At 39.2% G+C, this 12910-nt stretch overlaps 1 protein-coding gene across 3 annotated transcripts in view; it reads left to right on the top strand.

Annotated features, from left to right (window-relative positions):
* Positions 1-12910, top strand: part of npat (nuclear protein, ataxia-telangiectasia locus) — a 43372-nt gene that overhangs the window by 21328 nt on the left and 9134 nt on the right. For 2 of the 3 annotated variants that reach the window (XM_080197265.1, XM_080197263.1), the window contains 6 exons: positions 888-984; positions 4750-4875; positions 5083-7005; positions 8155-8273; positions 11551-11665; positions 12075-12147. In XM_080197265.1, the coding sequence (XP_080053391.1) occupies positions 888-984; positions 4750-4875; positions 5083-7005; positions 8155-8273; positions 11551-11665; positions 12075-12147 (2453 nt within the window). The remainder of the gene's footprint in view (positions 1-887; positions 985-4749; positions 4876-5082; positions 7006-8154; positions 8274-11550; positions 11666-12074; positions 12148-12910) is intronic. The other variant, XM_080197264.1, reaches the window with a different exon arrangement.

Below are 12910 nucleotides of genomic sequence, written 5' to 3'. Positions count from 1 at the left end.
CCTTCCACTTGATGATCCATCTGGCTATGAGCCTCTTTAATTAATAAATGCATATGGCTGAGGGTGCCTCCCTGTTGGAGCACCTTGTGATTGCTTGCCAACCAGCACCTACCTGTCTCTGATTCTCTTGGCGGAGTTTTCAACTTGACATGGGTACAGGCCTCTTTGGATCTGCATCATCAGGAGCCTGCCTGTCTGCCGTCCTTAATGGGACTATTTGCAGAGACAGACAATTAGGAGGAAGGTGGGGCGAGTGGGCTGGTTGGTACCCCAGGTGGGCCTGGCATCAGGATCCCAACGCCCACCAGAAAATTCTGCCAAATGTGTCTGGGGATAAAGGTATTAACTGGGAGCTGTCTCTGTTTAAATAAAATAAACTTTCTGCAGTTCATTGAAAATCTCACTTAGCTTTTACAGTATATAATTTAAAATATCAGTGCCTGTATTTTAATGCAGCTGCGAAGCGTTTTCCTTTTATTTACAACTAGAGAAATATTAGAATAGCTAGTTTAAGCTGAAGAGCATCTGTAATGTCACTTCGGTAACGAAGCTCTTCAGAATGAATAGATAGAGCATTCAGCCAACATAAATGTTATACTCTAGTTCAGCAGCCTAGGCTTTGATCTTTTGTTGCTGAGAAACATTTATGCACAAATGGACAGTGGTGTAAAAGTGGAAAAAGAGTGGAACACTAGTTCCAAAACCAAGATAAGACAACAAATTCTAGTTTTTTAAAAAAAAATCCTTCAAGTTATTTTTCATATGTTCCTGAAGACTCCAAACATGTTAACACTCCAGTCTAGATTATACTCTCTGCTTATGACCCTGAGCATTTTTTTGCAAACCAAATCAAAATCTTGAATAAAATGCTGTTTTATATTTTGTAGGATGAAGTCCATATGTCTGATGAAGCTATTCAGGATATCTTGGAGCAGACGGAATCAGACCCTGCATTTCAGGCTTTGTTTGACCTCTTTGATTATGGTTTGTACCAAACCTTATTGAAAAGTGTACGCTTTTTAAATTGATGTTCAATAAAGATCTTTTAAATAATGAACTTGATCTGAACAGATAAGGTCTTTTCATACAAGTGTTTATGAAAATGAATGTAACTTCTCAATACAGGCCAATCAATAATAGCCATAAGTATTCAGTTTGTAATTTGTAGGAAGATTTTCAGTTTGAGACTATAAATGTAGAATACCCATTAGGGCAAAAGACTTGGCATTTCTTCAGTATTAACTGGACAGTTCCTACATTTGAGTTTTGTGCATTGTGGCACTTGTATCATACACAAATTTATACCAGATTTTAAGATTATAAATCAATATATTTGCAAACGCTGCTAAAATGGAAAGTACAAATTGAAAGACCTGTTTTCAGGCAGGCTTTGAAAGATGGGAATTCCTCACATTATTAAGTCAGTAGAAAGCATTATTCTGACTTCAGGCAACTCCTAAATTGAGACATTTGGGGATTATATTCTCCACTTCAACATCCCTCATCTTGCTGAATGTAGGAACTCACCAAATGGAATTTTAAAAGCGTATAACTGAGATAATTTGGAATTAGAGTTTAAAACATCAGATTCATAAATGCTTGATGTTCCATGGATTTTATACATTCCCTTTTACCCAATGCATTTATGCACATGCATAGAATAGTGAATAAGATTGCTGAACTGCAGGCAAATGGTATTATGAAATAATGGCAATAGTAGCTCAAAGGGGGATGTAGACGTTTAATATCCTTGGTTATAATGTTGGAATTCAGGAAAGTTAGGGAAGTAAATAAAGGAGAGGGAATAGCAGTATTGATCAAAGATATTGTTACAGCACTAGAAAGTGCACAGTGGTTAGCACTGCTGTCTCACAGAGCCAGGGATTCAGGTTCAATTCTCGACTTGGGTCACGGCCTGGGGAATCTGCACGTTCTCCCTGTGTCTGTGTGGGCTTCCTCCAGGTGTGGTTTCCTCCCACAGTCCAAGAGACATGCTGGTTAGTGGGTTGGCCATATTAGATTCTCCATCAGTGTACCCGAACAGGTGCTGGAGTGTGGCGACTATGGGGTTTTCACAGTAAATTCATTGCAGTGTTAATGTAAGACTACTTGTGACACTAATAAAAAAAAAGTGATGAGCTTGAGGGGTCAAATACAATCTTTAGTTATTTAATGAACAATGGAGGAGCCACTATGCTGCTGAATGAATACTGTTGGCAATCAAATAGGGGGAATGACAGAGGAACAAATTTGCAGGCACATTGCAGCAAGACACTACTTGGTAATAGTGAGGGCCTTCAATTATCCTAATATGGGCTGGGAAAATAACAATGTAAAAGGCAAAGAAGAGGAGTTACTGAAATGTCTGCAAGAAAACTTTCTTGACTGCATTTCCAACCTAATGGAAGGAAAAGTTATGGCAAAGGGCAAGGAAAAATCAGATGTGAAAATACTTAGCCAATGAGGACTAATTCCAGTGAGCTGAAAAGGAATTAGGGGTTGGAATCAACAATTGGCAGTTGAAACAGTTAATCAATAATGGAAGGTCATCAGAAAGGAAATATTTTGGATACAGAATGGACATTCTATTGCATTACATTTCTATTAGGGGGAAAGGAAGGACATTCAAAGGCACAGCTCCCTAACTACAGTGGTACTCAGTAAACTGTTGGAACTGTGATCTGACAAAAGCCCTTTACCCGAGGGTCTTAAAAAAAATTAGTGAGATATCTGATGCATTGGCTTTAATTTTCCAAGACTCCCTAGATTTGGGCACAGTCCCATTAGGTTGGAAGATAGTACATATAACACCATTATTCAAAAAGGAAAGGAGACAGAAAACTAGTTGATCTACTATCTGTTATGGGGAAAATGTTAGAAGCAATTATGAAAGAAATTACAGCAGGGTACTGGGATAAGCTCATGGTAATCAAACAGAGTCAACATAATTTTGTGAAAGGGAAAATCATATTTGGCCAACTATTGGAGCTCTTTGAGGAATTAACATGTGTTGTGAATAAAGGGGAACCGGTGGATGTACTACACTTATGTTTCCAAAAGGCATTTGATAAAGTGCCAAATCAAAAATTATTACAGAAAATAAAAGCTCATGTCATAGGGGATAACATATTGGCATGATTAAAGTTTGGCTGGCTAACGGAAAGCAGAGAATAAGCATAAATGGGCCTTTTTAAGATTGGCAAGATGCACAAGTGGTGTGCCACGGGGATTAGGGCTGGGACCTAAACTGTTTACAATTTACATAAATGAATTGGGTGAAAGAATGTGGGAAAATCTGTAACTAGGGGTCACTTTAAAAATAAGCGATCGCCCATTGAAAATAGATGAGGTGATTTTTTTTCACTGAGAGGGTCATGAGTTTTTAGAACTGTCTTCCTGAAAAGGTGGTGAAAACCGAGTCTTTGAATATTTTTAAGGTGGAGGTGGACAGATTCTTGCTAAACAAGGGGATGATAAGTTATTGGATCGGCCACAATCTCACTAAATTATAGAGCATGCCCACGGGGGTGGTTGGCTGACTTCTGTTCCTTGTTCGTATGAAGGGATGATTGCCAGAAGGAAAGTAAGTCCTGAAGAAGATGAGAATATATAGATGGGTTAAACGAATGGACAAAGATCTGCCAAATGGAGTACATTGTGGGAAATGTGGAATTCTCCATTTTGGCAGGAAGAATAAGAAAGAAACTTTTTATCTAAATAATGAGAGATTGCAGAGCTCTGAGATGCGGAGGGATCTGGGTGTCCTAATTCAAGAATCACAAAAGGCTGGTATGTAGGTACAGCAAGTTATTCGGAAAGGTAATAGAATTTTATCATTTATTGCAAGGGGGAATTGAATATAAATGTAAGGAGGTTATGCTTCAATTGTGCAGCGAACTAATGAGACCACATTTGTAGTACCGAATACAGTATTAGCTACCTTAATTAAGATAGGATGTAAATGCTTTGGAAACAGTTCAGCCAAGGCTTACCAAGCCAATACCTGAAATGGGTGGGTTGCCTTGTGAGGAAAGGCTTAGCTTGTATCGGCTGGAGTTTATAAGAGTGAGAAGTGACTTGATTGAAACGTATAAGATCCGGAGGGGTCTTCATAGGGTGGATGTGGAGAGGATGTTTCCTCTTGTATAAGAGAAATCAGGGGTCACCGTTTAAAAATAAGGAGTCACCCATTTTAAAACTGAGGTGAGGCAAAATTATTTTTCTCAGGATTAAGTGTCCTTGGAACTCTTGAAAACACAGTGGAAGCAAAGTCTTTGAATATTTTTAAGGCCGAGGTGGATGGATTCTTGGTAAGCAAGGGGATGAAAGGATATGGGGGGTCGGCAGGATGCAGATCTGAAGTTAGTATCAAATCAATCATGATCATCTTAAATGTTGGAGCAGGCTCAAAGGGCAGAATGGTCGACTTCTGCTCCTTGTTGGCATGTCCCTCGGATAACTGAAGACAGATTAAACTAAAACAGAAAGAGGAAGCTTATGATAAAGGTTGACCAGTTGGGTAGCCATCTGGAAAAAGAGATGGCACAGGTACTGTGGACTAAGGCCTGTATCATTCTACGATTATAATGTCTGATATTCTGACTTTTTTTTCTAAGGTGTTAACTGGAGAAATTGTACATTTTGGTTCTATGATCAGTCTTTCATTAATTAGGATTAAATGTATCTCTAGAGTTGTGTTTATAATTTAGTAAATTTGTATTTCATCTTTCTAAAATCTGATTAATTTAGGCAAATCTAAAAGGAGTGAAGATGGCGATCGTGGACAGTGCAGTCAAGAAGACTTGGAAATAATAGAAGGTAGTGCAAGTTCGGCATTCTCTGAGGTATTTAGTACCTATCAAACAGAGGAATTGGGTGAGTTGCAGTTTTGTTTACTAATTTATAAAACCAGAAATACATATTTATGGATTTGTATCAAAAATTCTTAATGAAAAGCATTACCTTCAAAGTATAATTGCATAATTTTATTCTCATCATTTATTAAACTATTTGTAATATGTTTTGTACTACATTTGCAAATCATGTAATGTTACTTTTCTGCCTCCCCCTTTGGTATCCTAGTGTCCTTGCCTTCGATGGTCTCTGAGAAAGTATCAAGTGGTTTTAAGAAGAAAAGCAAAGCTGATGGGACAGTACATAAAAATAAAACGTCATCAGAATCAAATTCTATTACAAAACCCACAAAAAGAGAAAATCAGATTTTTCCAACCTTCAGTACAACAGATGCAAGCAAACCCATCCTTTCAACGGATAGTCAGACAACCAGCAGCCAGGCATCCAAATGTAGCTGTTGGATCACCGGAGAAGCCAGTTCTGTATCTGATCTTTCTTCGCCTGTTGCCACTATTCACACAACTACTATAGCAATGTCAGAGTGTCAAGAAGCTGGGGACACTGTCGAAATGGAGATCGAAGCTCAGTCATCATCTATTTATCATAAAAGGGCAGAACTGTCTCCACTTGTGCAACAAGAGCTCAGTGAGGAACCCTTGGGCATTGAAGAGTTAACTAATCACAATAGGAAAGCACAATCACAATCCAAATTGGCATGCCAAAATAGCCTTGCTGCAGAAGCTGATAAACCTTCACTTTATGATACTAATAAGTCAAAAGCAGTTACAAGTCAGCACAAACCTGAACAGCCAGCGGCACAATCTGTCTGTGTTACAAGAACAAGTGATAAGATTGATACTGTAGGTTGTAATGTGCCACCTGCAGCTTGTGCTGAAGCATCAGTTCAGTCAACTTTTGTAGTGCAGAAAACTTCTGAGTGTGAGCCTGCTCCCCTGGATGGAAGAAAGTCCTTATCAGTTAACTCTGATAACTCCACAATAACTACAATGCAAGATCAGCAAAATGCCATGCACATGGTCGAAATTTCTAAAAGCCCTTCTTTAACCAATGTCCTTGTTTCTCCTGTACCTGAAGCATCAAACAGTTCCACTGTAAGCTCCAGTTCAGTAAACTCTCTGAAATCTGGTGCAATAAGAACATGTGTTGTTTCTGCTGAAGTGGAGTTGTCTGATCCAGCAGAACCTGTTTCTTCCTCTGTTTCTTCTTCTAAATCGAGCTCTGAGGTTAAAACTGTATCTCTTCAACCAAGTTGTGTTACTTCTGGCCTGAATCCTACAACCGAAAGTGTTTCAACTAACATGGTGTCTAAGTCACCGCTCCCTACCACTTCTACAAAGACGAATGTTATCTCCACCTCCAAAGCTTCAAATGCTGAACCTTCCAGCACTATGGAGGTAGATCCCACAAATATAGTAACTCTCAAGATAATAATTAGTGATGACCCCAAACAGTCATCATCAGATCCAGAATTAAGTAATGCTGTGTCTAGTATTACAAATGAAAATGTACCAACAATTATATTGTCCTCTCCGGGTGGTACACCGTTAAAAGGCAAAGGATTAAGTCAACCATTATCAAGGAGCAACAGTATTGCTGTTACTGAAACGAGCTCCAGTTGCAATGAGTGTGTAAGTACTGAAGAAACAGAAAGTGCTATTAATAGCTTGGGGGTGGCAGAGGAGCCTGAAAGCAGTGAGCAGAATGTTGCAGTGACTGAAGTTGAAGCTGTACCTACACAAAGCATTACCTCGAGTAATGTGACCATTAATATACCACAGGCTGATGGTACTCTGTTGTCCACACAAAATCCAGTTAACCTATCAAAAGACACTGGCCTTATTCAACTGTTGCCTGCCACTACCACATTTGGGCAGTCCAACAGTGTTCTGATAGCAACTTGTGTGCAAGATTCTGCAGGGCAATCATTAAGGAAGGGAGAGGAACCAAATAACGCTAACACATTTATTTTGGACCACCGAGGAAATTCTGCAAATGTCCTGATGCTACCAAGCAGCTCTGCTTCCACCACCATATCAACGTCTGTTCCTCAAGTTTTATCAACACCTCCAAGGCCAAGCACTGTTTTTACTATGGGACAGCCTGTATCTTCAAGTTTTTCACAAGGTGCAGGTGATCAGACTATTCAAAATGGCAATTTTTGACATTTGTAATATCAGAAAATTTTCCAACTTTAATACGTGATTGTTATTGTGATGTTACCAGCTTCTGTTAATGCATAGTACTACCCAGTACTACCTTGTATAGTAATACAATATTGGCACACATGAGAGCAGCACAGTGGTTAGCACTGCTGCTTCACGTTGCCAGGGACCCGGCTTTGATTCTGGCCTTAGGTGACTGTCTGGTGTACGTTCTCCCCGTGTCTGTATGGGTGCTCCGGTTTCCTCCCACAGTCCAAAGATGTGCAGGTTAAGTGGATTGCCCATGCTGAATTGTCCCTTAGTGTGCAAAGATGTGTAAGTTAGATGGGGTAACCTTGGTAAATGCGGGAGGTTATGAGGATGGAGGGGAAAGCCTGGGTGGAATGCTGTTTTGGAGAATTGGTACAGACTCGATGGGCCAAATGGCCCCTTTCTGCACTGTCAGAATTCTATTTGTTACACAGCTGGTGTCATACACAACACCTACAAAGCCATGTGATGAAATGCTAGTATTGTTATTAGAACAGAAGGAGACAGGTCAAGTGTTTTTCCCTTTGACTGTCTTCCTAAATGGTTACAGTAACACTCAAACTGCTTCCCTGGTGGCTAACTTCATGTAGAACAAAGGAAGAAGCTGAATTTCAGCTAATAAGTTTCAGAAAAGAAATTGAACCTGTGGTGTTCTTGTCTGTATGACTAAATATCACACCCTACGTTTGCTCAGTGTTCTAAGTGTATGGAAGATAAATGCCAATTCAAAGTATCTACTTATTTATTTTCCTCACTGTTTCTTATGATGGAGGACAGACATGTGAGCAGCCATGTCTCCTGTCTCTAATGAAGAAGGGCAACAGAAAAACCTGAGTTGACACTCATTGTTTTCTCTTTCCTCACCAAATTGAGTAGTACCTGGCCTCTGAGCCTAGCAACTCACTGGGGGTAGACGGGAATGTGGAATTGAGGTTACAATCAGATCAGTCATGATTTTATTGAATGGCGGAGCAGGCATGAGGGGCCGAGTGGCCTACTGCTAATTCATTTGTGTGTTCAGAATCTTTCTTGATGGAGCTTTCTAACCCATCTTGCTACTGAAAATTAAATGTGTTATATTTTTCAGGGTCAACTTTTATTATCACATCTCCTGTCCAACCAGTGCTGCAAGGAATGATGGGAGTGATTCCCGTTTCAATAATGGGTCCAAATAATGGGACTTCATTTGCAGTGTCGCCCCAACAGGTCAGTTTAAACACATTCTGTATGTGCCTGCATTTGGAGTACTTAATCTGTAACTTTGAGGAGGTGTTGCCTTTATTGAGGATAATTGTACATTGATTTGGGACTTAAGATCTTGATTGATTCTGCTTGACATGCTGCAGAATCAGAGAAATTACAGTGCAGGGCTGGTCTATTTAACGTTTTGTGTGAAATGGAAAGGTATAATATCTTGATCTTTGCCTCAACAGCTGTTTGTGGTAAAGCATTCTAGGATGTGGACATTGCTTGCTAAGCTAGCATTTATTACACATCCTTAATTCCCACGAGAAAGTGATGGTGAACTGCCTTCTTAAACCCTGCAGTCCTTGTGGTTTTGGTCGACTCAATGCAGTTAGGAAGGGGATTTCAGATTCATCACAAAACCTTTCAAAAGGCTTTCAACAAAGTCTCACATTGAGATTGGCATGTAGAATGAGTGCATGGGATTTGGGTAATGCATTGAGATGGATAGAAAATTGGTTAGCTGACAGGAAACAGTACTGGTAGGGATAAACGGGTAAATGGCAGGCATTGAATAATAGGGTGCCACTCTTAATAATAGGGTCCACACAATATAAATCATTTAGATAAGGGAACTAAACATAATATCTCCAGGTTTGCAGATGAAGCAAACCAGGGTGGGAGGGTGAGCTGTGAGGAGGATGCAGAGATCCTTCAGTATGATTTGGACAAGCGGAATGATCGGGAAAATGCATGGCAGATGCAGTACAAAATGGATAAATGTGAGATTATTCACTTTGGTAGCAAAAATAGGAAGATTATCTGAATGACTATAAATGGAGAGGGGAATGTGCACTGAGACCTGGCTGTCCTCTTACTCCAGTCGCTGAAGGTAAGCCTGCAGATGCAGCAAGCAATAATGAAGGCAAATAGTATGTTGGTCTTATCGCAACAGGATTTGAATACAGGAGCAGGAATATCTTGTTGCAATTAGAGGGCCTTGGTGAGGTCACACCTGGAATATTGCTTGACATTTTGGTCTCCTTATCAGAGGAAGGATGATCTGCTATAGAGGGACTGCAGAGAAGGTTTACCAGACTGATTCCTAGGATGGTGGAACAGACATATATGGAGAGAGTGCGTCAATTATGATTCTGCTTGCTGGAGATCAGAAGAATGATGGGGGATCTCCTAAAACCCTATTAAACTCTTAACAGGACTAGACAGGTGAATTCCACAAGCCTACCTCTCTCTTGGAGAATACATTTCTCCTAGCCTCAGACCTAAAAGGTTTATCTCATATCTTTAGATTATGGGCCCTGGACTCGCCCTCATCATTGGGAGCATCCTTCCTGCATCTAACCTGTGGTCAGGTCCCAGACCAGAACCCCATATTACATTATGAAGCCAGACTAGACCCCCTAACATTTTTTATATTTTGGCATAAATGTCAGGAAAGGATGCTTCAAGCCACTGACAAATTAGGGATCTTTTAACAAAACAAGCTTTATTCATAACAGTTTAAACAAAATGAAGCAGCTTAACACTTTAACAGTTAAACAATCTTTAAAACTGAAAAGAAACAACTCTAATTTCTAATTGCCATTTCAGTTCCAAATAAGCAATATTATTCTTACATACATGAAACTCATTTTAAATATAGTTAGCAATTACAGCCTTGGGGTTTTCAGAGATATATAAAGCTTTCAGAAGCCTGCAAAATTCCCCTAACTTCAACCAGGACAGTCAAACTCCATCTTCTTTCTACAAAAGCCTGCTTCTTTTTCCCTACCGATCCAGGACTACACATAAACCACAACATCATATGACCCTGTAATCACTCAGTTCCCAGGGGAACTCAAGTAAACACAAACCCATTAAGTCTACTTAACATAACCACTTGCAAGGTTGAAATGAGTAATTATTCTGCTCTCCCAGTATCTAAACTGCATTCCTGCCAGACATGCTAACTACCTGCAGTAAAATCTAAACTTTAAAACATCCTCCTGAAACATAAAAAAACTCAGTACATATATGAATTTAGTTAGTACACTTTCATGTCTGGCAGGAATGCAGTTTAGATACTGGGAGAGCAGAATAATTACTCATTTCAACCTTGCAAGTGGTTATGTTGACTTAATGGGTTTGTGTTTACTTGAGTTCCCCTGGGAACTGAGTGATTACAGGGTCATATGATGTTGTGGTTTATGTGCAGTCCTGGATCGGAAGGGAAAAAGAAACAGGCTTTTGTAGAAAGAAGATGGAGTTTGACTATCCTGGTTGAAATTAGGGGAATTTTGCAGGCTTCTGAAAGCTTTATATATCTCTGAAAACCCCAAGGGTGTGATTGCTAACTATATTTAAAGTGAGTTTCATGTATGTAAGAATCATATTGCTTATTTGGAACTGAAATGGCAATTAGAAATTAGAGTTGTTTCTTTTCAGTTTTAAAGATTGTTTAACTGTTAAAGTGTTAAGCTGCTTCATTTTGTTACAGTTATACTTAAACTGTTATGAATAAAGCTTGTTTTGTTAAAAGATCCCTAATTTGTCAGTGGCTTGAAACATCCTTTCCTGACATTTATGCCAAAATAAAAAAAAATGTTAGGGGGTCTAGTCTGGCTTCATAATGTAATATGAAGTTCTGGTCTGGGACCTGACCACAGGTTAGATGCAGGAAGGATGCTCCCAATGATGGGGGCCAGTCCAGGGCCCATAATTTAAGGATATGAGATAAACCTTTTAGGACTGAGGCTAGGAGAAATGTATTCTCTGAGAGAGAGGTAGGCCTGTGGAATTCACTACACAAAGCAGTTGAGTTCAAAACATTGTATGTTTTCAAGAATCTCTTGGGGTGAAGGGGATCAAATATGGGGAAGGTGGGATCAGGCTTTTGAGCTAGCTGAAGTCATTATCATAATGAATGGCAGAGCAAGTTTAAAGGGCTAAATGCCCCCCTCTTGCTCTTATATTCTGTTTCTATACTAAAGGATTTTGATTCAAATTTGCAATTTGCTCTGGCTTATTGCTGATTTCAGCCATGTTATGCAGAGAAAAAGGGGAAAACTATAAGTCATTCCCCCCACATTGGGTGTGAATCTCTTTGGAGCCTATCATGTGGAGTGGCATTGGTGCAAGTTTAGGTACAAGTTTGTGACTCATTTCAGGGACAGAATGGCTGCATAGTACACCATTGAAGGTGGCATTGAAGGTACACACTGAAGGTGGAATGCATAAATGCCAGTCTCCACTTACTGGACTTAGTTACGCAATGCAATGTTCTATTTATTTCAACCAGGTTCTCCGTATGCCAGTATCCTCTTCACTTGGCAAAAAATGCAACAGATTCAGCAAACTTCCCATTTCAAGGAAACCACCGCAGTTAGCTGTTCAGCCAAGCACCTTAAATACAGGTTAGTATGTATGGAAATAAATTATATTTATCCCCCAAAAAAGTTATTTGGCGAACAATATACCTATTTATTTAATTTTTTTATCCTGCTTGTTACCTTGAATGAATAAATAATCAAATGGTATTTTAACAGTTAAATGCTTTTACAATTTATAAAGCATCTGTGTGGTCTGGAACGCTTACTTGTAATTCTCACCATTGTGATGGCTGAACGCAGACTTGGCACTAGTATCACAATAGAGCTTTATATGGCTTGATAATGTGCACCTTCAATCTTCATGTTAACCATTTTTTGGAACAATATAAAGGTGAAAAACAAGTAATTTGATGTTTTGCTTTCTCATTTTTGTTTAAATAATTGTCCTGGATTATATTAAATTGATTAATTTAATTACTGTTTTGTATTCTAGGACAATCATCTGTTATTGGCACTTTCATTTCAATAGATTCATCAGTTTCACAAAGTAATTCCCAGCCTCCGAGGTAATACACCAGAGTGACTGAAATGTCATTCTGTATGCTATTAAAGTTAATCTTTTGTGTTATTGTTTAGAAATGATGCTTGCGTAGATGGATTTAAACAGTTCAAAATATTCTGTTCACTTAGGCTTCAGATCTTTTTGGCAAGGGACCAAACTCAAATTCCTGCATAGTTTTATTTCATGGCTGGACTCCGATGCAGAGCTACTATGAGTTGATCTGTTTTCCGGAGGAGAAAAGCGCTTATCTCTTACTGTTTATATGTTTTATTTCCCTTTTGACGAATTATCAACATTGAAACACTGGATATAAACACACAGAAGAAGGCCGCTTGGTCCATTGTGTCTTTGCTATCTGATAAATAGGCATCCAACTTATGTTGTAGTTACCTAGGATGTAACTAGTAGAGTTGATAAGGGGGAGCCAGTCGATATGGTTTATTGGATTTTCAGAAGGCTTTCAACAAAGTCTGATACAAGAGACTAGAGCATAAAATTAAAGCACATGGAGTTGTGGGTGATGTATTGAGAAGAATATAAAACTGATTTGCAGACAGGAAACAAAGAGTAGGAATAAACGGATCTTTTTCCAAATAGAAGGCAGTGACTAGTGGGGTGCCACAGCAAGTAGTGCCAGAACTTATCTATTCACCATATACATTAATGATTTAGACAAGGGAACTAAACGTAATTACTCCAAATTTACAAAGCTGGGTGAGAAGTGAGCGGTGAGGGGGATGCAGAGGTCCTTCAGTGTGACTTGGACA

Source organism: Carcharhinus amblyrhynchos, chromosome 10 (assembly GCF_965287045.1).
Source record: "Carcharhinus amblyrhynchos chromosome 10, sCarAmb.v2.hapA, whole genome shotgun sequence".
Lineage (NCBI taxonomy): Eukaryota > Metazoa > Chordata > Chondrichthyes > Carcharhiniformes > Carcharhinidae > Carcharhinus > Carcharhinus amblyrhynchos.
The sequence above is the reverse complement of the archived record's forward strand: the minus strand, read 5'-3'. Positions and strand labels throughout refer to the sequence as shown.